Source organism: Pleurodeles waltl, chromosome 10 (assembly GCF_031143425.1).
Source record: "Pleurodeles waltl isolate 20211129_DDA chromosome 10, aPleWal1.hap1.20221129, whole genome shotgun sequence".
NCBI lineage: Eukaryota > Metazoa > Chordata > Amphibia > Caudata > Salamandridae > Pleurodeles > Pleurodeles waltl.
Genome location: NC_090449.1, coordinates 309,419,891 through 309,445,337, shown reverse-complemented (window position 1 = coordinate 309,445,337; position 25,447 = coordinate 309,419,891). Strand labels below are relative to the sequence as shown.

The 25,447-nt window shown below is 45.6% G+C and overlaps 1 protein-coding gene across 6 annotated transcripts in view; it reads left to right on the top strand.

Annotated features, from left to right (window-relative positions):
- The window catches only part of MGRN1 (mahogunin ring finger 1), a 321,313-nt gene that overhangs the window by 142,351 nt on the left and 153,515 nt on the right, over positions 1-25,447 (top strand). For all 6 annotated transcript variants that reach the window (XR_011199103.1, XM_069210484.1, XM_069210481.1 and 3 more), the window contains exon 11: positions 16,958-17,117. Coding sequence is in view for 5 of the 6 variants with exons in the window: in XM_069210484.1 (XP_069066585.1) it covers positions 16,958-17,117 (160 nt within the window). In the remaining variant the exon portion in view is untranslated. The remainder of the gene's footprint in view (positions 1-16,957; positions 17,118-25,447) is intronic.

Here is a 25,447-nt window from a genome sequence, read left to right as displayed (position 1 = left end):
AGAAGAACAGCGGTATTGTAAATTTTAATTTTAGTAGAGAGCCCCTGTTAATAAGATGAAGTTGGGTGAATTCTTTTTCATTTTAGGCTTTTTTCCTTCTTCCCTTAGCCTCGGGATAACACTAATATTCAAATAGGCAAGGTGTCCCGATGGTTGGTAATGCGTGTCTTCGTTTTTTAGAAAAAGGTATGTTTTATGACGGGCGACATAGAATAGGATTAACCCTTTTTGGGGGGTGCACAAGTAACACTTGGAGGTGCATGGTGGTGATTAGTAATTGTTTTGTTTTCACTGCAACAGTGCACTGGGAGTGACTTGTTTTGGATTATAAATTATTATTTGTGTGAGAACTATAGCGCTGACTAGTGATAATCCGCTTTATAATATCAAATTCAGACTTTGCTATTCTATACATGATAAGAGAGATAGGGAATTAATACAGTGTAATTACTTGTTTTTAATATTTAATATATTTGTTACTTTTTGTAGAGGTGCCAGTGCCCTTCGACTGTCCTGAGGAGACCACGAGTTATGGGGCCGAAACGCGTCGACATTAGTCTAGCGGGACCAAGGGCTTATAATTGTTAAATTGAGAGATTCAATAATGAGAAGCACTGCATAATACCTTAAAAAATTGTTAGGTGTTTACAGCTGGGTGCTAATCCCTTGGTCATTTGTTTAAGACAGGATCACATTGTAAATCGAGTCATAGTGACCTTTTTGAGTATTCCCGTTGGGCATTTCCCTTTTCGATGTATTGTATGTGTTAGTTTTTAGACACTGTGTTGTGAAATTAGTTAGTAATATGATGTGTTATTATCTATGATTTTATATGTTATCATGTTGAGGTACACACTGCTTTTTGAAAATCAATTAAATAAATATGGGAAAGTAATTTACCCGATTAACCAAAAGTGAGTGCTTTGGTTAGTATAATTAATGATTTGATTTGTCCCTGCCTGCTATTATTTGTGATTATGCTTTGGACCATGTGCAGCAGAAGATTGTCCTTTGTTTTGTGCTGGGCTGGTGATTCTGTTCTCAGACATCCCAGTGTGTTGTGCATGCTCTACTGTTTTCCTCATGAAAACTCATGCACCTGGTGGAAGATGTTGCCAGTACATTACCTTCAATGTAGAACAAGAGTCCTTTGCCTGTGGAAAATCAATTACTCCCCTTTTTTCCTGTATTGTGGTAATCCCTTTTGACAGTGGAGCTCCACACACAGGTGAATGCACATTACATTGAGACCAGTTTTGGCTGGCTCTGGAGTGAACACTGGGCATAGTGCCTGTGAAAGTAACCAGAAATAGCTGGAATAAATGCTCCACAATAGAAGTGCCTTGGGACTCTAAAATGTACAGACTCTCTAATCAGCCCTTGCATTTCCTTGTGGTTACCAGAGGAGAATAAGTAAGAGATCTCTTAGCAGGTATGGCATTACTCTTCATTGACCAGACAACGACAAAGCTTATACAACCATCTTTTAAACAAAGTCCTTTAGAACATGAGTGCAACTTCTGCTGGATTTTAAATCTGCTTCCAAACTAGGCACATGTCTGAGAAACATCTGCAGAGTGACTTTGTTGCTTTATCAGAAAAAAAGAGAAGTCCCACAAAGAACCACCAGATGGAGTGTAGGAATTCCAAAGAAAACAGCACAAGAACTGTTGTGAGGATAACTCAGGGAACAGAAACTGCCCAAAGCAATGAGGTCACCACAGACTAATTTTGCAGGAGAAACAAGAGCTACTTCTTGGACGTGATCCATCGCTTTCAAGAATCCAGGAAGGTGAGATGTCTGGTCACCTACCAATCCCCAAAGGTGCCCCTAACAAAACTTTCCTTCAGACAAGTGAGACTAGATGACAGACTTTACAAGTTATTTTGTGGGAGTCCACTCCTGTGGCCTAAAGGAAGTTGTATTGATTCAGGAACTGTGTGAACCATCATTCTAGTCCTCATGGGTTAATTTATCCATGGTTGAAAGTACAGTCTTACTTCAGTTGCAATCATTGGCTATTGGTGTCAACCTGCATCGTTATCAGAAAATCTCTACATGACTGGTAGAGGTTGAAATAATGGAACCTGAACTTTGTGGGCATAACTTTGAAATGAATAGTTTGGACTGCCACTCTGTTTTCTGTCTGCCTTCAATAAAAAGCCATAGAGACAATTGGGCTCTTAACAAGGGCTTGAGTGCTAGTAAACTCTATAGTGATCCTAAGGGGACATTGTTGGAAGACTCCAAGAATTTCTTAGAGTGGAAATTTATTTAGGTTTGCTTAAGTCTTCTATGTTAGGAATTTTTAATTTCTATGGATGGAAGTATTTTTTGTGTGGGGGACTTACTCTTGAGTCCCGTTCATTATCAATGGTGCCTTAACTAAGGGCCTGATAACCACCTTGGCGGATGGGATACTCTGCCACAAATGGGACGGATATCCCGCCTATAATTTAGAAGCGCTAAAGACATTTGCACTGGTATAACATTCTAGTTTCCTCCAGAATTGCCCCAATCAGTGCTTCAAGTTAGGAAATCACTCAAGACACATATTTAAAGAGCAAAAAATTATGGTGCAGTGAAAGTTCACTTTCACTCTTGGAAATTCACTACCCCTCTAATCGCACATTGACTGTGCCTTTGCGTTCAACCTTGGACACAACTCTGCTGTCGCACTACATAAACACCACATACACACATACATAATTTACTAGGTCCTTCTGGTATTGTTTATCCTTACATAAGTGCACTATTTACTTAATCTGTATATTAAAGGCCCTTCATTTTTAGAAAGTAAATTACTGGCTGAAGATTGAGGCTATGGAGTGTCCATTCGCAGGAGGAAGTATCTAGGCTATTTAGTTTGCAATGTAACAGTATTGTGGCACTGGGACATCACTACTATATTACTGTGCCCACACAGGATAAGACAAGTAACATCTAACTTACCCAAGACATGATGTAAAGCCTCACATTGCAATATACAGAAATAGATCTGTTTGCCATAAAATCCCAAAGCTTAATTTTTCATGTAACTGCATCTTGTGTCTCTTGGGACATTCCTTATTGGTTACAGGTGATATCAACTGTAGGAAGTTGGCTCTGCATATGCTATCTCAAAGTGAGAGTGTGCACAGAGTCCAAGGTTGATAATGGCAAAATTAGATAATACTAATGCTCTGTTTTGTGGTAGTGTGGTCGAGCAGTAGAGGGTAGTGTTAAGCATTTGTTGTACACACACAGGCAATAAATAAGAACACACACTCAGACTTAACTCCAGGCCAGTAGGTTTTTATATAGAAAAATATTATTTTCTTAATTTATTGTAGAACCACAAGATTCAGAATTTATGTGAGTACATAAATTGTAAGGAACTTCACACAGGTAAGTATGGAACCTTGAACTAAAACAGTAATGTACACAGTTTTGGCAAAAAATGGCAATAAGCTATTTTCAAAGTGGATACTACAAAAAGCAACAGTTCCTGGGGGAGGTAAGTATTGGTTAGTTTCTTAGGTAAGTAAAGCACTTACAAGTTCAGTCTCCTGGGCATAGGCAGCCCACCGTTGGGGGTTCAAGGCAACCCCAAACTCTCAGTACTAGCAACACAGGGCCGGTCAGGTGCAGATGTCAAAGGAGGTCCCAAATTACATAGGTGCCTATGGAGAACAGGGGTGCTCCGGTTCCAGTCTGCTAGCAGGTAAGTACCTGCGTCCTCGGGGAGCAGACCAGGGGTTTTTTGTAGAGCACTGGTGGGACGACACACAGGCACACAAAATACACCCTCAGCGGCCCAGGGGCGGCCGGGTGCAGTGTGCAAAGTAGGTGTCGGGTTTTGCGTTGAAAGCAATGGAGGGACCTGGGGGTCACTCTGGCGATGCAGGCAGGGCACCGAGGGGCTTTTCGGGCCAGCCACTGACTGGGCTAGGATGAGGGCTGCCGCCTGGTCACTCCTGCACTGGTAGGAGGTTCCTCTCAGTCCTGAGGGCTGCGGGTGCAGTGCTTGAGCCAGGCGTATGGTTCCTTTGTTACCAGGCAGTCGCGGTCAGGGGGAGCCTCTGGATCCTCTCTGCAGGTGTCACTCTGGGGGTGCAGGGAGGTCAACTCAGGATGTCCATGTAGTTGGAGTCACCTTGGAGTCCTCTCTGCGGTGTTGGTTCTCCTGAACTCGAGCCGGGGCGCCGGGTGCAGTGTGTAGTGTGTGAAGACTCACTCTTCCGGAGTGAGGCGAGACCCTCTTTAAAGTTGGTTTCTTTGTTGTTGTTTCTGGACAGAGCCGCTGTCCCCGCTGTCTTGGTCCTTTAGGTGCAGGTCAGTCCTCTGAGTCCTCCTAGGTCGCTGGCCCCGCTGGATGCATCGCTGTGCAGGTTCTTTGAGTCTGGAGATAGGCCAGTAGGGCTGGGGCCAAGTCAGTTGTCATCTCCGTCGTCTCTGCGGGGCTGTCAGGTCAGCAGTCGTCCTTCGTTCTTCAAGTTGCAGGAGTCTGATTTCCTGGGTTCAGGGTCTCCCCTAAATACTCAATTTAGGGGTGTGTTTAGGTCTGGGGGGCAGTAGTCAATGGCTACTGTCCTGGAGGGTGGCTACACCCTCTTTGTGCCTCCTCCCTGAGGGGAGGGGGGGGCACATCCCTATTCCTATTGGGGGAAAACTCCAAAACAAGATGGAGGATTTCTGAAGACAGGGGTCAGGTCATCTCAGGACACCTTAGGGGTGTCCTGACTGGTGGGTGACTCCTCCTTGTTTTTCTCATTATCTCCTCCGGACTTGCTGCCAAAAGTGGGGGCTGTGTCCGGAGGGGCGGCCATCTCCACTGGCTGGAGTGTCCTGGGGCTCTGTAACACCAGCCTAGAGCCTTTGAGGCTCACTGCCAGGTGTTACATTTCCTGCAGGGGGAGGTGAGAAGCACCTCCACCCAGTACAGGCTTTGTTCCTGGCCACAGAGTGACAAAGGCAGTCACCCCATGTGGCCAGAAACCCGTCTGGATGTGGCAGGCTGGCAGAAACTGGTCAGCCTAACACTAGGAATTGGACTGGTTTACAGGGGGCATCTCTAAGATGCCCTCTGTGTGTATTTTTTAATGAATCCCACACTGTCATCAGTGTGGATTTATTGTGCTGAAAAGTTTGATACCAAACTTCCCAGAATTCAGTGTATCAATTATGGAACTGTGGAGTTCGGATTTGACAGGCTCCCAGCCCCTATACTCTTTATGGCTACCCTGCACTAACAATGCCTAAGGTTTGGCTTACACACTGTAGGGGTATAGTGCTCATGCAACTATGCCCTCACCTGTGGTATAGTGCACCCTGCCTTAGGGCTGTAAGGCCTGTTAGAGGGGTGACTTACATATGCCACAGACAGTGGTTTGTGGGCATGGCATTCTGAGGGGAGTGCCATGTCGACTTAGTCATTTTCTCCCCACCAGCACACACAAGCTGTGAGGCAGTGTGCATGTGCTGAGTGAGGGGTCCCCAGGGTGGCACAACACATGCTGCAGCCCTTAGAGATCTTCCCTGGCCACAGGGCCCTTGGTACCAGGGGTACCAGTTACAAGGGACTTAGCTGTGTGCCAGGGCTGTGCCAGTTGTGGGAACAAAGGTACAGTTTAGGGAAAGGACACTGGTGCTGGGGCCTGATTAGCAGGATCCCAGCACACTTTCAATCATAACTAGCATCAACAAAAGGCAAAACGTTAGGGGCTAACCATGCCACGAGAGGCATTTTCCTACAACAACCAAGAAAAAGAATCATCAATAAACATTTGTTATCCAAAACCATTCACCGGGAGGTACAGTAGTAAATCCACAATACAATTTGTAAGGGTGCAATATACATCTGGTAATAGGCAACCTTAGGCTCCTACGTGCGTTTAGTACAGGGGTTTGTGGCAATATAGCAGCACAGGAGATGCACCACTCTAAGCAGTAGTTGACACAGAAGAATCATCACTCTCATTCCCTGAGTCCTGCCGAGAACCTGAGGGGTCTAGGAAAGCAGCGAACAGTCCATCCCAAACATCCATGTCCTTACTCAGTTTGTCATCACTTCTGCACTTATTTAATACACAAAGGACCCCCAAAACAGTATTAAAAACAAGGGTGACACATCGCAGGTCATGATGATCCTAGTGTTGTATTGTAGACCTGTTTCATTTATTGGTATATCGTACCCAACTTTACCCAGGACCTGTACAGTTGAGATCCCCACAGAGCAACCTCAGAATGGAAGGTTCTCATGATCAGATTTTTCCTAATAGGTGTACCTCATGCATACTCTGCATCCATTCATGCATGCAAACCTATATCTGGTAATTCCGGTATAGGTATCTGTAGAGAACCATTATTCATTAAAACATTATTGTATTAGTGCGCTGGTTTAATGCATATTTCTGAATTAACTGCACACTACCTCATTCTGTAAACAGTGTTCCAAATGGTCTCACAAGTCTCAGAACAGTAGTTCATATTAATGGTAACAAACTGCAGGATATAATCCTGTGGATGAACTTAAACCTTTGATTGTTTAACCATCAGGGGCATTTCATGCAACCCACATTTCAGTGCTCTTACTTGGTATATTTAGCCCTTATTCTTTTATATCAGCAAAGGAAGGCTGCCGTCTTCGTAGTCACACACTTGGTAAAAATAAAGGGGGGGGTTTACATTTTTGGCTGATGTGAGTTTGATACAACAAAAATGCTTCAAATGCTCAATTGAAATATTTCAGTTATAGACAGTTTCCTTTTACCTCTTGTCATCTTATTCGGAGGGTCCATCCTTTTCCCCTACATGAAGGAGGTGCTTGACATGGAGTCAATGCACTGCGCTCAAACTGCCATTATGAATAGTTAAAGCAATCAGAGAAGTTCATTTCCCTTTCCCCTCTTGTTTTAATTAGGGTTTTTTGTTCTGTGATCATGCATGCCTATGCTTTGGCAAAAACGTCAGTTTATATGTTGGTTCCTGCTCGGTTGCCTCCGTATTTGGTCTTGCCTCAAGTAATATCAAAATTAGGCAGCCCCTACTCATTGGGGTAATCCCCCCGCATCAGGCCATATTAGGCCTAATAAAAATGCTCCATCCTGGCCCCCAATTACTCAATTGAAAGATGACCATGCCCCATTGCATAAATTGTTCCTCTTTCAGTCAATATCCCTGTGCCAGAGCCATGTTTATTGGCATTAGTGGGAAGGTCTCCTTCAGTCAGACATGACCCTATACAGAGCCCATCATTGGTGTTGGAATCTGTGACGCTGCCCAGCCTGATCCCCACATATACTGCGACCTCCGGTTCGATGGCGGCACTGTCGGTGTTGATTGGGGAGCAACAACCCTGACCTAAATCACTGCTGCCAGTAAAACCCATCACTCTTCTCTCTGGTGGAAGAACAATGTGGCCTAATCCACACGAATGGAGCAGATTTGAATGTTCAATCCCAGGGTGGTGACAGTGATCCGGACAACCTTCGGATGTACTAGCCCTCCAGGAGGACAGTAGGCTAAACACTTATCCAGATATCAACATTGACCCCGCACCAGGGTCATCGGACTCAAGATGTTGGCTTTTACTTCGTCCTCAGAAAAGCAGCTGAGGTCTTTGATCATCTTCAGGTAGCGACAGGTCAAATGTCTAATATCCTAATAGACATTTTACAGGTAGCTCAGTCCTCATTGGCACCACTGTTCCCATTCATTGAAGCTCTCTGGGACTCTTTGTAGGAGCCCTGTGGAAAAACCGCCCTTGATCTCTGCAGTTAACACGGTTGCTTGCCGGTACAAACCAGCACCAAGTGATCTCCCCTTCCTAAGCATTCACACCTCACCAGGAAGGGTAATAGTACAAAGTTGCTTGACATGCAAATACAATCCTAGGGCTTTTTCAGCTCTTGTTGTCGCATCAGTGTGTTGGACGTGAGAGAGGTCTGGTTGGCACTCAAGGTCTTCATCCCAAAATGTTGCCATCAGTTCATCCAGATCTTGACCAACATTACAACTGCAGTATGGTACCTGAAAAAGCAGGGACAAGTAGGGTCTAGGACTCTGTTGAGAAGCTCTGAGACTCTGCGCCTAGGTACACCACCACAATCTGTGGATGGTGGTCAGCCCTGTGGCATGTCACTGAACATCAGGCTCAGCAGTCGCAATCAACATCATCTTGCAGACCACAAGTGACATATCCAGTCCAGAGGTGGTAAAAGACCTCTTTGCCCCTTGGGGCATAACTGACGTGGTCCTATTTGCCACTCAAGACAACACCCTTGGACCAAAGTTCAGAGGCCTTCATCATCCATTGAATGGATCCCTGATGTTGTGTTTCAGCTGGAGTGGAAATTTCCCCACTAATATGCATTGCCTGTCATACCCTTGATTCCTTTGGTTCTGGAAAGATTCATAAAGACTGGACCCAAGTCATTCTTTTTGCCTAGTGCTGGGCATGGAGGGTGTGGTATACTGTTAATTGTGGCTCTGACTTCCACTGAGAGCAGACCTGTTGTCACAATAGAGACAGATCGTGCACCCTAATATGACATCCTGCACCTTCATGCATGAAGATTGAGCTGGGAAATCGGAGTACCTTTCAGCTACCACTGGAAGTGATAGACATGGTGCTTTTGATGCGCCGTCCTTCCACAAAGTCAGTTTACTCAAGGAGATGTAACAAATTTGTTTCCAGGTGTGGAGAGAGTAGGCTAGATCCTTTAAAAGTGTCCATTGATAACACACTACAAATCGGACTGTTCTTGGCACAACAAGGCTGTGCTGTGGCTACTATCAAGGAGTTACTCTTGGTGCTCGCTGCATGCATAGCTGCTAATTGTGGCTTTTTGGTGAAAAATGGTCAGCGAGTTGCAAGCCTTATTTGTCTTACCCACCCGTTTGTGTTTCTTCCCAGATATATTGGTGTTATGAACTAAATCGACTGTTCGATGGCATGTGTGGCTGTAGATACACATGCGCTGCATACTCCTGCCATCTAGTGTTTGGTCCGAAGTGGTGCAACTTGTTTTTCTGCAAAGAAGTGTCTCAAGTCACAGGCTTGAGAGACTCCTCCTCTCGGTGATACTGTGCATGGGCACCAGCTTATTTGTCGGATTGTTTTCTCTCCTCTGTCAGGTTCGGATGTGTGTGTCTCCGTCTCCATCTTCCGACTTGCTTCGGCTTGAAATCTTTCTTTCCTTCTTACTTTGACGGTATTGTTTCCGCTCGTGCCTTTTCATCCAAGCGATCGCCTTAATTTGTCGATCCGCGAAAAGACCCCACGCCTTTACAGTCATCCTCGCCCATCTCGGGCCTACTTTACTACGTGGCACCGAACGGTATTCCAACCTGATGGTACAAATGCCATTTTGCTTCTGTCCTTGGTGACACACTAAATATCCTCACACCGATCAACATCTCGTATGTATTCTGTGCCTCTCCCTCAATCACCAGGCTACCTGTTAATCTTGCAGATCTTTCTGGTCAGAGGAAGTGCTTCGAGACCGAAGGGCACGTCTACTGGGAATGGTGCACAAGACTTGGGACCCCAGGCATCTGTGGGGAGGAACACGCTCAGGAGGAACCTGCACAAGAATCCAGGACTCTTCCAACTCTGTAGTGCATTCGCACATCAATAGAAACAGGATAACAGTGGCACAACCCGTGAGTACTGTGGACCCTCCTGCCCACCCCAAGACTCTGAAGAGACCACTTCTAGAGGTTGCTAGTCTGCAATTGCCACCAAGCGAGGGTCAGAACCAAAAATCCATTTGTGCTGTGCTCTGAAAACAGCTAAGACCAAGCCAAAGTCCTCTGCTTCAACTTCTGGCAGTTTGGACTATGACAATGTCTCAATTTCAGTCCAAACCTTGGCTCCGAGTTGACCGTCCACAGCCTCCACGTTGGTGCTGACGAAATTGCACTGAAACGAAACCTTTGGTGCCGAAACACACAGAATCGAAAACATCAGAACACAGAGACTCTAGTCAGTCTTCTGCCACTCAGTCTCCTGTGGATCCTATACTGGAGACTATGGATGCTCGTCAGCGTCGCCTCAATATTCAAGAGGGTACAGGACGCATTGTTCCTTTTCCTCCTGTACTCTTAAAAAGGAAACTGTCCTTTAAGGAAGCCTTGGACACGCCACCTCAAAAGAGAAGAATTAAAGACAAGGCCACCAGCCCACCTCACAGGTCTTCTCCACCTACTTCTGCTCCACCTTCACCCCCTCCTTCACCCCCTTCTTGTTCCCCTTCTTCTTAGCCACCTACCTCCCCTCCTCTTTCTCCTGTCTCACCTATACTAGGAGATAACAGCCCTCAAGGATCTCCTTTATTTGTTGGGGAAGATTTGATTGGGCCACATTATGGATTATGTATCCGGACCCCATCCTTTCCAATGATCCTGACCTGTACCCTGCACGCCCCTCACCACCAGAGGACACTACTTTCTACCAGTGGGTAGTGGCAAGAGCAGCTGCATTTCACAATGTAGAGCTATCCAGGGACCTTGTGGAACAGGACTTCCTGTTTGACACACACACCTCCACAAAGAGGGATATTCAATTTCTCCCAATGCTCCTTGGCATACTTTGTCATGCTGATAAAATCTTTAAGGAGCCCATAAGCTCTAGGGCTATCACCCCTTGAGATGACAGAAAATAGAGCCCGACTCCCTCTGAGCCAATATATATTAGGTCTCAGGTCCCTCCTGACTCCATTGTCACTACAACAGCACAAAATCATTCCAATAGCCAGGCCACTGGGACTCCCCTCCTCGTGAGGAGAGCAAGAAAATCAGTGCTGCAGACAAGAGTCGCTGCGTAAGCAGCCAGCCATTTACGTATCGCCAACTCCCAGGCATTACTGACCAGATAAGACCGGGCTCACTGGGGCGAGATGGAGGAGCTCCTCCAGTTTTTACTAGGTGAGCACCGGAAGAGAGGGCAACAAATAGTTGCGGACGGGCAAACAATTTTTAATGATTCTATCTGCTGTGCCCTGGACACCGCAGATACAGCTGCACGCGGGATTAATACAAGTGTCCTTCTCAGAAGGCATGGTTGGCTACGCTGCTCTGGTTGAGAAGCTAAAAATGACACAGATGCAGCAAATGCCATGGGTGTCCTCCAATCCCCCACACAGAGGGGCACTTTTCATTGTTTTAGAGGCTCCTATAAATACACATCCTCTGAGGCATCCACTCCACAATCCAGACAGCTTCAAGCCTCCTATTCTAGGGTTTCTGCAGGGGTTCTAACAGAGGCAACAACAATGCAGGTGAGGTAAGAGCACCGCCTCCAGAGGCTCTTCCTTCTCTGCAAAGAAGTGACTACCTCCGACTTCTCCCTGCTGACTCCACACCTGTCGGGGGATGCCACAAAAAGTTTCATTCAGAATGGGTCAACATCATCACGGACCAATGGGTCCTTTTCCATTATTAGGCATGGTTATTGCCTCGAGCTCATGACCACTCCTCCAACTATTCCCACCTCACTCTCACAGGCTATCCCACAAGCACCCCACCCTTCTCAAACAAGAGGTTCAATCCCTTCTCAAAGGGGCCATCGAGCCTGTTCCCATACAACACCAGGTATCAGGAGTACACTCCCTATACTTCCCCTCTCCCAAAAAGGACGGCTCTCAGGCCTATTCATCGACCTCAGACTACTAAAACAGTACATCCTATCACAACACTTTCACATGGTCTGATATCTTCTTGAAGATGTTATTTAACTTCAGCAACAAGGCGACTTTGACATTGCTCATTCTAAAGGACGCCTACTTTTACATTCCCATCCACCCTGCACACTGAATATACCTAAGGTTTGTTATAGTAGGCAAACAATACCAGTTCAGAGTCATGTCTTTCGGGGTCTCTACCGCTTCCAGAATCTACACACAGTGTTTAGTAGCAGTTGCCGTACAGCTCAGAAGACAGGATATCAATGTGTTCCCTTACCTAGACAACTAGCTCATCACAGCTAGTACCAATATCACACCCAGTTGACAGTGGATCTCCTTCACACTCTGGGCTTTGCATTTAACTTTTCCGAATCCCACCTCCAACCCCTTCAGATACAGCTTTATGTAGCTATTCTCAATGTAGAGTTGGGGCTAGCATACCCCAACCTGGCCCGCGTTCAGAGTTTTCAGTGTCTTCTCCCCCAGTTTCAGCAGAATGTCACATACGCAGCCAGGACTACTATGCGCCTGTTAGGAATGATGGCTCCCTGCTTTATCATCATTTTTCATGCCGGACTGCACATGCTTCCCCTACAGCAGTGTCTGTTTTGTCAGTGGTCTCAGTCACAGGGTCACCTGGAGGATCTAGTGGTGTTAGACCGCCATACTCACCATTCTCTGCAATGGTGGAACACCACCAACCTGTTTAAATAGCTGTTATTTCTGGACCCTGTGCCTCAGGTCATACTGACCACAGATGCATCACTGATAGGTTGGGGTGCTCACCTTCTAGACCTCACATTACAGGGCCTCCTGGATCTGTCACTAATCCCTACATGTCAGTTACCTCGAGCTTCAGGCAGTGTTTCCAGTCTGAAAGCATTTCTTTCTCACCTTTCTCACAAGGTTGTCTTATTCCGTTCAACAAAACAGCCATGTATTATCAACAGAAACGGGGGGGGACACATTTGTCCCAATTGTCACAACTCTCTCATACAGTATGGAAGTGGGTTCACCACCACCACATTCACCTGGTGGCAGAGTATCTCACAGGGACAATGACTTTGCAGACCTGCTCATCATGATACAGCAACAAGTCCACAAATGGAAACTCCACAAATCCCAAGCTTTAGGTTTAAATAAAAGAAGTACACTCCTATACCATCCAAGGTCTCCAGGACCCAAGGAACAGCACTTGGAGGTCAGGACTCACTCCACAGAAGCCACAAGCAAGTACACCTAAGGAACTAATTTCCTACAAGGAGGAACATTGTGTTGTGTCCTGCAGCTTTGGCCCTAGATGCCCCCCAAAATTGTCCAAGGAGCCAACATGAGGTTATTGCTGAGCCTTTGCTGCCCCTGGCCCTGCCACAAACCTGGGAACCATTCTCTGTTTGGGTTTATACCTGGAGAGTACTGTGAGGAGGAGAGGGTCCTGATTAGTGCGTGCTAGGATTCCGAAAGGCTACACAGCCTAGTCGCATCCCCCTTGGAGTACTGTATTTTCCCCTCCCCCCCTTACGCTGATGCCCAGAGAGCCATGCTGTCCCTCCCACCCATTCCCCTCCCATCCGCCCCAGGCACTGCGACTACCTCAGATAATTTCCCCATAGGGAACTTGCGCACCTTGCCAGGTGTGGGTGTCTGGTGTGGCGGTTTTGGGCAGCTGTCACTGGAGGCTAGGGTGATCTGGCCTCCTGACTCAGCGGTCTGGGAGGGCCCCAGGGACAGTGCAACTTTGCCTGGAGTATTGTGCGGTCAGATCACCTTGCCTCGCAGCCGCTCTCGCTTTAGTGGGCAGCTGCCCTTACTGCAGTAGGCACAGGCGACCCAGTGAGGTCTCCTCACAGATTTATGTGGTCTGTGTGCCCCCCCCCACGTCTTCTTTGGATAAAGCTTACCGGCCGTGGGCGCTGGCTCAGTAGGACATGCACTCTGTATTCCAGCAGGACGGGGCGGCGACCCTTGACTGCGGTCCCTGATCTTGTTAGGGCTGTTCAGCAATATTGCATTTCCAGTGATGGGAGCGCAGGAGCTCCTGGGCTGTTTGTGGTGGGTTCTTTTATTCACCGGATAACTTATAAAGGAAGTGAAGACACGCTGTAACCCTCGTGCAGGGGGGTGCTTTTGGGGGTGATTTTTGGATACTCTGACTGGGGAAGATCTGCCTCTACCATATATCTTCTAAAAGGACTACAGCGCTGTGAATGCCTTTGTATGGAGGGCGTTGTTGGTGGGTGATCTACAGTTTACCACTGTGTGCCCTTTCCTCCGTGTTTTAGGACCTGATGTCTGATTACGTGCCTTGGTCACCTTGTTGGGGATAACAAATATGTTTCAGGATCTGCTTAGGGTACATGGGGAGGGTAATGTTATAAATGACCTATGCAACAATTGTATCCTTTTTCTGCATTTACTATGATATTGTGACACAGTGCTGTTTGTACAGGGATGACGTGTTGCGTGATGTGAGAATATTGCTTTTAGTTGCACTATGATGATGATCTGACAATTGCTTATCTGGCAAAGTATTATTGTTTTTTTGTAGTTTTGGTCTACATTTTATGTTTATGCCATACAGTTTATTTTTATATAAATTGTTTTGGCGTTTTCTTTATGGTGTATTATTTATTTTGTCACTGGGTTGTGTGTGTTGTGCAATCGCTTTACACATTGCCTCTGGGGATAAGCTGGACTGCTCTATGCCTAGCTACTGGAGGTGAGCACAGGCTATCTTTGGCGTGTAACTTACTTGCCTTTACTAGAGTGGTGGATTTGGCGTGGCTAAGGCGCATACCCTAGCCAAGCAGGAATCCCATTTCTAGCAGGCGTTACATGGAGTGTAGGAGGTGGGGTGTCGCTGGAAGCGGTGTGGTGTGGGTCCCTTGTTGCCACAAGGGAGGTGAGGCTTTGGTTCCTTACTGCTAGGTAAGGGGAGGCGAGACGTTTGTTCCTTACTGTTGTAGAGGAGGTGATGCAGCATTAGCGGCGAGGCGTCGGTTACTTACGACAAGGCAGGGTAGATGAATCCAGCAAGTCAAGATGCACGGCGACGACTTTGTGGTATCATGATCACACCATGGGGCCACAGGTGCTGCGGGGTGGTCTGAGTCGGGTGCTATGGATGTCGGTGACACAGCACTCTGGACTCAGGCTGTGGCAGGACTTCAGAAGCAATGCGGCAGCATCGGGCCTGTGTTGTAGGTCATGGTTATTGCACTCAGTGGGGACCACAGCTTCGATGCAGGCAGCGGCATCGGGACCGAGTGCGGCGCCAGTTCCAAAGTCGTTCTGGAAGTTGATGTACTAGTTTCTTCCTTGTTGCACCAGAACTCACTCCCAAATGCCCAAGGGCTGGATTTGGCACTACCTGGCAAGTCAGGACTATCAGCAATAGAGCCCAGGTGCTGGCAGGTGAAGTCTTTGATGTCCCAGAGTCTTCTTAACAGGCGGCAACCTCAGCCCAAGCCATTGGAGAAACTTTGGAAGCAGGATATAGAAAGCCAAGTCCAGTCTTTTCACTCCCAGGACAGAAGCAGCAAGCCAGCCCAACAAAGCAACAGGCAGAGTGGCACTCCATAGTACAGTATCCAGCTCTTCCTGGCAGAATTTCCTCAGTTCAGAAAATTCTAACTGTGTTGTCATAGGTCCAGTTCTTATTCCCGTCTCTGTTTTTGAAGTAGGCAAACTTCAAAGAGAAGTCTTTGCAGTGCACAAGACCCTGCCTTTTCCTGCCCTGGCCCCAAGACTGCTTTGTTTGAGGACAGGCACAGCCCTATTCCGGTGCAAGTGCCAGCTCCCCCCACCTCCCACTCTAACTCAGGAAGACCCATCAGGATAGGCAGGGCACACCTCAGCTCCCTTTGTGTGACTGCCTAGATAGAACGCACAAACAGCCCAGCTGTCATCCTGACCCAGATGTGTATTTAGCATACCAGCAGTGGCACAGAATGGTTAAGCAAGAAAATGCCCAGTTTCTAAAAGTGGTGTTTTCAAACTTGCAGCTCAAAAACAAACATCACGAAAAGATGTAGTTTTCAATTGTGAGTTCAAAGACCCAAAACTCCATATCTCCATCTGCTCCCAAAGGAAACTTGTACTTAAAAAATATTTCAAGGCATTCCCCATGTTAATTTATGAGAGAGAGAGGCCTTGCGGCATTTACACCGAATTTACCAGTATTTCAATACCAGTACATCAGTACATGTCCTACCTTTTTTAATACAGTTCACCTTGCACATGGGGCTGTTTTGTGCCTACTTTAGTGGTGGCTTAAATATAGTAAAAGGAAAGGTTAGGGCTTAGCAGGTGTGAGCACTTGGGAGGTGGAATTCTCAGTTTAAACTGCACACAGACACTGCAGTGGCAGGTTTGATACATGTTTATAGGGCTCTCATGTGGGTGCACAATCAGTGCTACAGGCCCACTAGTAGCATTTGATTTACAGGCACTGGGAGCACATGATGCACTTTACTAGGGACTTATTTGTAAATCAGATATGCCAATAATGGATAAATCAATCACCATTACGGTTTAGACAGGGAGCACTTGCATTTTAGCACTGGCCAGCAGTGGTAAACTGCCCAGAGTCCTAAAGCCAGCAAAAATTAAATTGAGCACGGATCAAAAGCAGGAGTTCAGAAGTGAAAAAGACAGGGGAAACCACGCCAATAGCTCACAGGTCTAAAAAAAAACAATAACAGTGATTTTCTTTTTCTTTACATGAACACAGCCTGGGGCACTGGGGCACTAAAGGCCTTTACATGAGCACCAGATTATCTTGCACAAGGTCAGATTAATGTTTATTATAAGTACGGGAGATTTAAGTGATTTACCCAGCATAAAGGATGTTGACCCAACACCAGGCACTCCAACCTGGTGACATCTTATTCTCTTATGTAATGTTTTCCACTTTATTTGTTTTTTATATAATAGTTGATGCATTAACATTTCTTATATTTCTGCAACTTTTCAGTTAAGATCAATTCTACTTGTGATTTGATTGTCACAACATCTAGATCTGATATTGCCACAGTTCTTATTAAAGTTGTGCCCTGTCCAGAATTCTGATGTTTATTGTGTTAGTAGTATCTAGCACTCAGGCAGGACCTGTCATTCATTGGCCTGGAAGAGAAGTCCAGTAGTTAGGAATTTACAGTGTGAACAATAGAAAGGCAGTAGTGACTATCACATCTACTACACACATAACATCCGAACCAATTAGACTACAGTAATTCCAAATGATTTTGTGTTGTTAGTGAGCTAATTTGTCATTTCTTTTTTCCTGCAGCCTTCTGATGATGAGAACAGTGACAACAGCAGTGAGTGTGTGGTGTGCCTCTCGGACTTGCGTGACACCCTCATTCTGCCTTGCCGCCATCTATGTTTGTGCAACTCATGTGCTGATACTCTTCGTTATCAAGCAAATAACTGCCCCATTTGCAGATTGCGTAAGTACCAAATGAGTGTTAATACCTATACTTCCACAGGGCACTCATTCCGTTAGTCTGATCTCTAGGTGCGATGGGACTGCCATGGAAACCCCTCTACAACAAACTGAACTATTACAGCTGCGGACTTCAGAAAAACCCCGTCCATGACAAGCTAGGAGTTTGCCCCATCTAAAAAGTATAGTTATTGCCATCGAAGGGCTGCATTATCTGCAGAGTGCCCTCTATGTAGCCTCCTCAGTTACAGAGTGTTGTCCTTAACAGTTTGTGGCTCTGAACATTTACATCGACCAGTACTATAATTTTGTGTGCCTCTATGCTTCTTTCTCAGCCCGTCAGATCTTTTGCTTTTCTGCCCCATTATATGAAAAGTGGAAAGCTTGCGATTGTATTCCCACCTCTTGCTAGATGACACCCTCTCATCTATGCTAAATGCAACGCTGAGTTCTAAAACTACTTTTAGTTGCCTCAGGACCACAGGTGAGCAAATCTGGATAGGTGGGTGAGAAAGATGAACTCTCTCTGCTACTAACGACTACTTTAGACACTTCTTATGTGTATAAAGATTGTGTCTAAAGGCTATGGAACAATTTTGGAAAATGCTTTTTTTTTTTTTTTACATGAGCAAAATGCATTTGACCTCTTCCAAGATGAAGTTCAATCACCACACTTGTAGAATATTAGATTTTTAAAAAATAATCTTTTTACTAGACGTTTATGTGTTAATTATGAGTAGCACATTTTACTAATAATTTCCATGTTTTTTGCAATGTTCATAAAAGAATCTTCACAATGCAAAACTTTCATGTCATTTTCCTGTTTAGTCTTGTTCAGTGGATTAGGCTGGCAAGTAGTTATGGTTAGAAATGCAGTTTGAATTTCATTTAAACGCGTAGCACTTCATTTACAAATACACTTCATGAATATATATGTACAAAAATCCTGTTTGATTGACTGCTTGTAGTGGTAGGTGAGATAAGGTGAGTGGAAGTTTAAAAGAAGCATATTTCTAACCAGTAAGGAGGTGAGCATGAGGAAGATGGTGTGTAAGTATGTGACTAGTGGAAGAAGGCTACTTTTTACAATGTTCAAATGAGATCAGGTGAGATATTGGGGGCTTTCACTGCCATACCCTCATTTAAAATATCCCTAAGTAATGGAGGGATGGCACTTTAATGGATGGTGCCAACTAAGCTTAAGAACTGAAATCTGCAGATGCACACGGTGGTTTAGTGGTAGCAAGAAGGTTAAGGCTTCCAGATGTCAGGATTTGAGCAGGTGTTTATTTGGAAATTGCTTCTGAGACACATATAGGTGGTCCTTATGAACTCTGCAGGAAAACCAGCAGAGTTCGGTGCTGGCGGTCAACAAAAGACCACCAGCGTGCAGAACCCCCCACCGGCCACATAATGAACATTCAGCTGGGCCGGCGGGCAGAAACAGTGTTTCCGCCAGCCGGCCCAGCTGAATGCAGGGCCTGAGCCGGCAGCAATGTAGCAGTGCGGCAGGTGCAGCAGCACCCATCGTGCATTTCACTGCCCGTAAACCGGGCAGTGAAATGTGCGACGGGGCTGTGCATGGGGGCCCGAGCCACCCATTCTGCCAGCCTTTCCCTGATGGGTTAAACCGCCAGGGAAAGGCTGGTGGAACCTGAAACATTATCCGGTAGGCGGCACTGCTTGAAGCGCTGCCCTGTCGGATATGTAACTCTGCCATCACCAGGCTGCCTGGTGGCAGAAGCCTGGCGGTGGCGAAGTTACAAAAGTGGCGGTTCTGCACGTTTATTATATGGCGGTCTGGACCGCCATGTCGGTGGCAGTAATTACCGCCATGTTCGTAATGAGGGCCATAGTGTCCCTGTGATTCTAATAAATCTATGAAAATCTATGGGTTTGGCGTTCCATGTTAAAAACCTATTCTGAAGTTTAAAGCCATTCTATCGCCTTTAGTAAGCCTTGACTGTTCATACTTGCCACCTCGAGAGTCACTGGGATCTTTTTAATATTATTGAAGAACCTAGAGATGGGTACAAGTAATGGCAATTAGTGATTGTGCATTGTCTGTGGTTAGACTCACGTGGAACAACTTGACTAATTCACCATGCCTCATAGTTTAGTCACACACATCATTCTGAAAGTTTGGTTTTCCTTTTACTCTCTGAAGGTGAATTAGTCTGCAATCTCAGGGATGTATTGAGTTGGTTACTTTATTTGTAAAACACACCTGATAGGTTCTGTCATATAAAGTGGTAGTGGCAGATGCAGATTATCATTTCATTTATATCTGTCTTCAGTCTCTCAGAACTTACCACGTCAGCTCTGGGTTTGTTCAGGGATCACTTCTCTCCTGATCATCTTCAACTCCTGTGTACCTCCTATGATTAGACCCTCTTTTGCTGTCAGGCCTGTGTGGAAGACACTCAGATCTTCAAGTTTGAAGAGACAACAGGGTCTCTCCACGTAGAATAAAATGTCTAGAAGGAATTCCGACTCTAGCAAGTGTAGTTGCTCTGTCCCAGTAGGCAGAAAACTGTTGTCCTCTTCTAGGACCCTGTAGCCTCTGACCACTTCTGTTCTGACTCCTTTTGCCTTCACTCATACCAGTAAAGAAGATGTGGAGTTTGAGCCTCATATAACCCTCCTTCATTCCCCCAGTCAGAACTACCACAAAGATATTTCCCCCCTTTGCCAGCTATGTATGATTCTACCTATGTTATTCTTACCTCTGATATTTGTCTTGGAATTTGCAGAGCTTATTTCTTGGCTTGATTATTGAACAGTACCTGGGCTACATGAGGGGTGAGCCTGCTGATCCACTCAGAGATCATTTTAGATGATTTTAGACTTGTATATTTTTAAATTGTGAAATTGGTTTTATTTTTACTGTGAGGGGGACTGCTATTTGGGACCTGTGTTTAGAGGTCCAGTAGCCCTCAATCCACTCCTTTAATACCCGTTTTGGGGCTGTTCCTTTACTCGCGGCCGCCAGTTTTCCTTTGCTGCATTGTGTCTTTTGTGCCAGCCATCTTGCAAGGGTTAGCGGTCCAGTTTCTCTTTTCTGGATCACTAATTGCCAGTTCCAGGACTATTTTAGGCACGATGCGGCGAGTGCGCCAAAGGCGCAAGCCCATCTGCGCCAGGCCGGGCCTGGGGGTCTATCCCCTTCATCTTTCCTCGGGGGTTAAAGAGGCCCTACCTATTTACTGTTACTCCTCTAAGGATCTGCATGACTTGAGACCCATGTAGAGAGTTTACCAGAGATATGTGGCATTGCCCTGCCTGCCACTGGACTCCCGATCCCAAGGGGGTTGAGCTGGATATGGGGTTTAAACCCCCTACCTCCTTTCTCTACACAAACTGCCGCTCATTGGCCGCCCACAAACTCAACATTAATTTACTATTAACTAAGGTTTCTCCCTCTGCATTGTTTCTAACCGAAACTTGGCTGAATGATGCCTCTGACCCCGATATTATCCTGGCATTACCTATAGGATATCTAATTGCCAGATTGAATAGAGGGATGGCAAGAGGAGGGGGAATCGCAGTCATCTACAGGGACTTTCTAAACCTTACCTTTCAGCCTCTTCAGTTAATGGAGGAGGAAGGTATGTTTTTCTCCTTAGCTCTTAACCCTCGCTATACCTTTTCAGGGATTCTATTATATCGCCCCCCAGGCCCTTCGGAGAAGTTTTTAGATTCCCTGTTAGACTGTACGGCAGATTTTGTATGTTCCAGACCTAGTCTTACCATTTTAGGAGATTTTAATATTTATGGTGAGATTTCTGAACAACCAGATTCAAGGCGTCTACTTGGCGGTATGGAAGCAATGGGCTTTACCCAAGTTGTTAAAGGCCCCACCCACGAAAGGGGACATACTATTGACTTAGTGTTTAGCAATACTCCTTCCTTGACATGCATGTCCCTTACTCCACTAGCGTGGTCCGATCACTTTTTAATTCCTATTGAATTAGCCACGGGCACAGTGGAAAGGGGTTCTAAGTCTGTTGTTCAGGTTGGGAGATCGTGGAGTAAATTGAATAGAGATAATTTTTTAGCCACTCTGGATTCTCGTAAGTCCAGCTTTATGATCAGGGGTGAATTTGAAGTTGAGGCCTTCAGTGACTGGATCACTGATAGTCTGGATATAGTTCTTCCCCGGAGGAAAAAGTCTGGCCCGTGTGGGACGGCCAGCGCCCTATGGTTTACTCCCCAACTACTTCTTCGAAAAAAAGAATGTAAAAAATTAGAAAGAACTTGGAGAAAGTCGTATGATCCAATAGACAGGGAAGCATACAAGGGGGCTATCAGAAGGTATCACTCCGAGATTAAGGTGACTCAGAGTGATTTCTACCAACAGAAAATTGAGGAAGCGGCAGGTTCCCCCAAAGTAGTTTTCCAAATTCTCCCCTGGACCCTGCTCCTCCTCATATATTTGCCCATGGGGCGGAAGCTATAGTTCATGTGCTGACACAACTACTCAATGATTCTCTAGCTAAAGGATTAGTAAGCAGCTCATGGAAGCATGCTATAGTGAAACCGCTATTCCAAAAACCTACTCTTGACCCTTCAGTGTTGAAGAATTTTAGACCCATCTCCCTTCTGCCCACCCCGCCAAAACTTTAAATAAATACATCAATCTACAACTCTCCAACTTCCTAGAAGAGGATATGTTGCTCCATCCCACTCAGATGGGCTTCAGAGCGGGTCACAGCACGGAAACTGCATTAATTGCGGTTACGGAAGAGGCCAGGAAGACGGTTGACCAGGGTCTTACCACAGTGGTCATTATGCTGGACTTGAGTTCAGCATTTGACACTGTAGACCACCAGGTACTGATTCAGAGAATGAGGGAGATTGGAATCAAGGAACAAGCACTTGCCTGGCTTACTTCCTTCTTACAGGATAGATCCTTTCAGGTCCTAGACCGTTCGTTCCTATCATACAAACTATGATGTAGGTGCGGTGTACCTCAGGGCTCGGCCCTTAGTCCGACACTGTTCAACATTTATATGGCTCCCCTGGCCTCCTTGGTGGAATCATTTGGGTTAGCATTGGTTTCTTATGCTGATGACACCCAACTGGTGGTCTCCTTTTCTGCCAATGAGACTTCAGAAGGAGCCGCTTTTCACACATGCATGCAAGCGGTCTCAAGCTGGATGACCCAGAGTAAATTACAACTAAATGAGGAGAAAACAGAAGTGATGATATTGGGTCCAGAACCAAGGCCTGTAATCCTTCGCACTTGTCCTTTGGCACTTAGTGAGTTCCCACTTACCAAAAAGCAAGTTAAGAGCTTGGGAATCAGTCTGGATCCCCTTTTGACATTAGACCTGTATGCTAGGAATATATCTAAAACTTGCTTCGCCTTACTGAGACTTCTCAGGAAAGTCTTTGTCATCCTTCCGGCATTGGCTAGAAGACTTATTGTACAGGCCATAATTCTTTCAAGGCTAGACTATGGGAATGGTCTCTTCCTAGGTTCCCCTGTCTATGTGACAAAGAAACTACAAAGAGTTCAAAACGCCACAGCTCGTTTACTACTGAACATCCCGAGAAGATTATCTGGGCAAGCTGGGCTAGTGTCCTTGCACTGGTTGCTGGTTGAGCAACGGATCAAATTTAAGGCCCTATGTCACATCCACAGGTCCTTGCATGACAGAGGACATCCGCTCTTTAAAAACTTGGCTACTTTCTATAAGCCGAACAGAGATTTGCGATCTCCAACAATAGCTTTAGCAACCGTCCCGAAAATACAGAAAGTTAGATGGGGTGGGTCCTCTCTGATATTTTTAGGAGCCAAACTGTGGAACTCGCCGCCCCTTAAACTTCGGTTGATGGAACAAAAACTGGAGTTTCGAAAGGCTTTGAAAACATGGTTATTTTAGGTCTGCTTTTATTTTGTCTTCTTCATCCTTTCTATGGTTAGGGTCCTTTAGCCCTGGGATACCAGAGGGTATCCATGCGCTCTATAAACTGTGTAACATAACTTAACAATTACTTATACTTGCCTTCTAAAAATGAGCTTTCCATGTTTCAAAGACAACATGAATCATGATGCAAGGCTTCTCTTCAACCACCTATGCTATAATCATATCACACCAGTCTTATAAACTGTGAGGCAATTTCCTGGAGCACTTTAAGTGAGTGGTCCCTGGGCATTGTCCCTTGGAGATAATCCAGTCGACTACAGGTGTCCCAGGGCCTGAGTACTTGTGCTCCCCAAGTTGGAATGTTAAGAGTCTCCCTTTGGGTGCTTCACACTCAAGGTAGCGATTGTGAACAATCAAGGCTTACCACAGAAGGTGGAAGGGCTTCGAAAGTTAGAATACATTTTAACATGGTTCCCCCCGGAAAAGACTCCACTATAGCTTATAAAAGGAGCATTGTAAAGAACATCCAAACAATAATATTCCCAAGTCAGGCATGCTTAGGCACTTCATCTTTTATACAGGAGGCCAGTTTGTTGTTTGCTAGTGACCACTAGTGGTCTCCGTCCATACTAATGGAGTCCAGCAACCTGTTAAGGACTCAAATGCTTCTCTGAATTGCGATATAGTAGGCCAGTTTCCACTATTTGTCCAAATGTACCTTGGCCCTGTAGCTTGTCAGTTGGAGTCTAATTTTTTTTTTCATTGGCAAGATTACTACAGGTACAGAGCACACCTACAGAACTACTAGCCTCTGAACTAGTTGAAGAAAAGTGTGACCACATCTTCATTTGGATATACTTCAGGAACGGTTTGAGCTCAAATTATTATTAACATCTCTGGTTTCAAGTCAACCTCCTCTACCTCGTGAAACAAGGCACCACAGTTGGGTGATAATAGACTTTCACTTGGTCCTAAAAGTGGCAAACGAGGTAGGTACACATACCCTGTGGGTAATAAAAGTACTGTGGACTGAGCAAGCTCAGTTCGGAATTCAGTGGAACTTGTCAACATTTCAAATTCTTCCTCTGGGCTAAGATTGTTTTGAGGATCTGGGACAATTTCTGAATATTTGAGTCTTTTCTTTCAGTGTTCTGTTCTAGACATCTGAGCCTTGTGATCTCTTCACTTTGATCAGGTCACTCCAGGAAGGTGCAGTTGAGCTCCTCGTGCAGGCAGGTAGATCTTCCTTCTCGCCACAGATCAAAAAGTGGGGAGGGACCAGTCTGGAAGGAGAAGTGGAAACATGTAGAGCTTACATTCCTAGTCCAATAGTCTTCTTTCTTTGTATGGGTGCACAAACCTCCTTTGTTTCTACTCAATGAAGACAACAAAGTAGTTGATGAGAGAGCCAGTACTGCTCTTCCTCTGGCTGCCTGCTAGGGGTGAACTGAAAGTCCCAAGTAGTGGGGGGTGCACCAGCCAAATTTCTAAGGCTCATTTGTTTTTTGGAGGAGCCTTATTCCCCATTGTAGTGGACCCTATCTGCGGTCTTTCTGTCCTGTGAATCACACAGAGTTTGATATGCGCTGCTTATCTGGGATGCTCACTAACCACATCTGGAGAGATGTTTGAGCAGGAGGTGCCTGCGAGAGGGAAACAAGGGTTTTGCTCAAGAATGGGGAAACCTGGGTTAAACCAAAATAGATTGGACTCATACCTTCCCTTCCCATTGAGTACACCAGTTTCACAGAGAGGGGCAGTAGAGTGTGTATGTTAATGCTAAAATGTCCCAGATGAGCATTACTTCCCTTTCTTTCGCTCTTCCTCAGGTAGAAAGGGCTTTGGTCCTGACTGTAAACACACTGCCACCAGCTGTAGTCACCTCATAGCCTGGGATTGGCCAGTAGTCATTTCCACACAAAAGGATTTACATTCTGGAGTGGTCTCAGGATATAAGAGCCCAGTTTTGACTGACAGAAATGATAAGAATGAGAACCTATAGAGGCCTTTTATGATTATCTCACTCACTTAGGGGTATAATGCACAAGGCTGTCCAGAATCCAATGGTAAGGCTATACATTGCTTTTCCAATATATTCCCTTTCGAGGCTACCTACCGTAGAAAGATCAAAAGTTCAAAATTCCATACCTCACCCAGAAAGAACTTCACATCTCACCTTAGAATACCTTTCCAAGCTCTTTGAACATTTTAAGCCACTCGTATATCTCAAATCGATCACTCCAGAACACGATTTAAGAGGGTAGGAAACATTGATTAATTTACAGTGCATCTCTCTGGAATTTGCTTTTGAACATCTCAATTTAGGAGACTTCCTCACGTTCAGCAAGGAACTACAGACTAACATCTAAAGATTGGCATATGGCCTATGGCCTATGGACTTATAACACACAAACAACTTTAGGTTACCAGCTTCCTGTTGCATACGTTCATCAGAAGCACT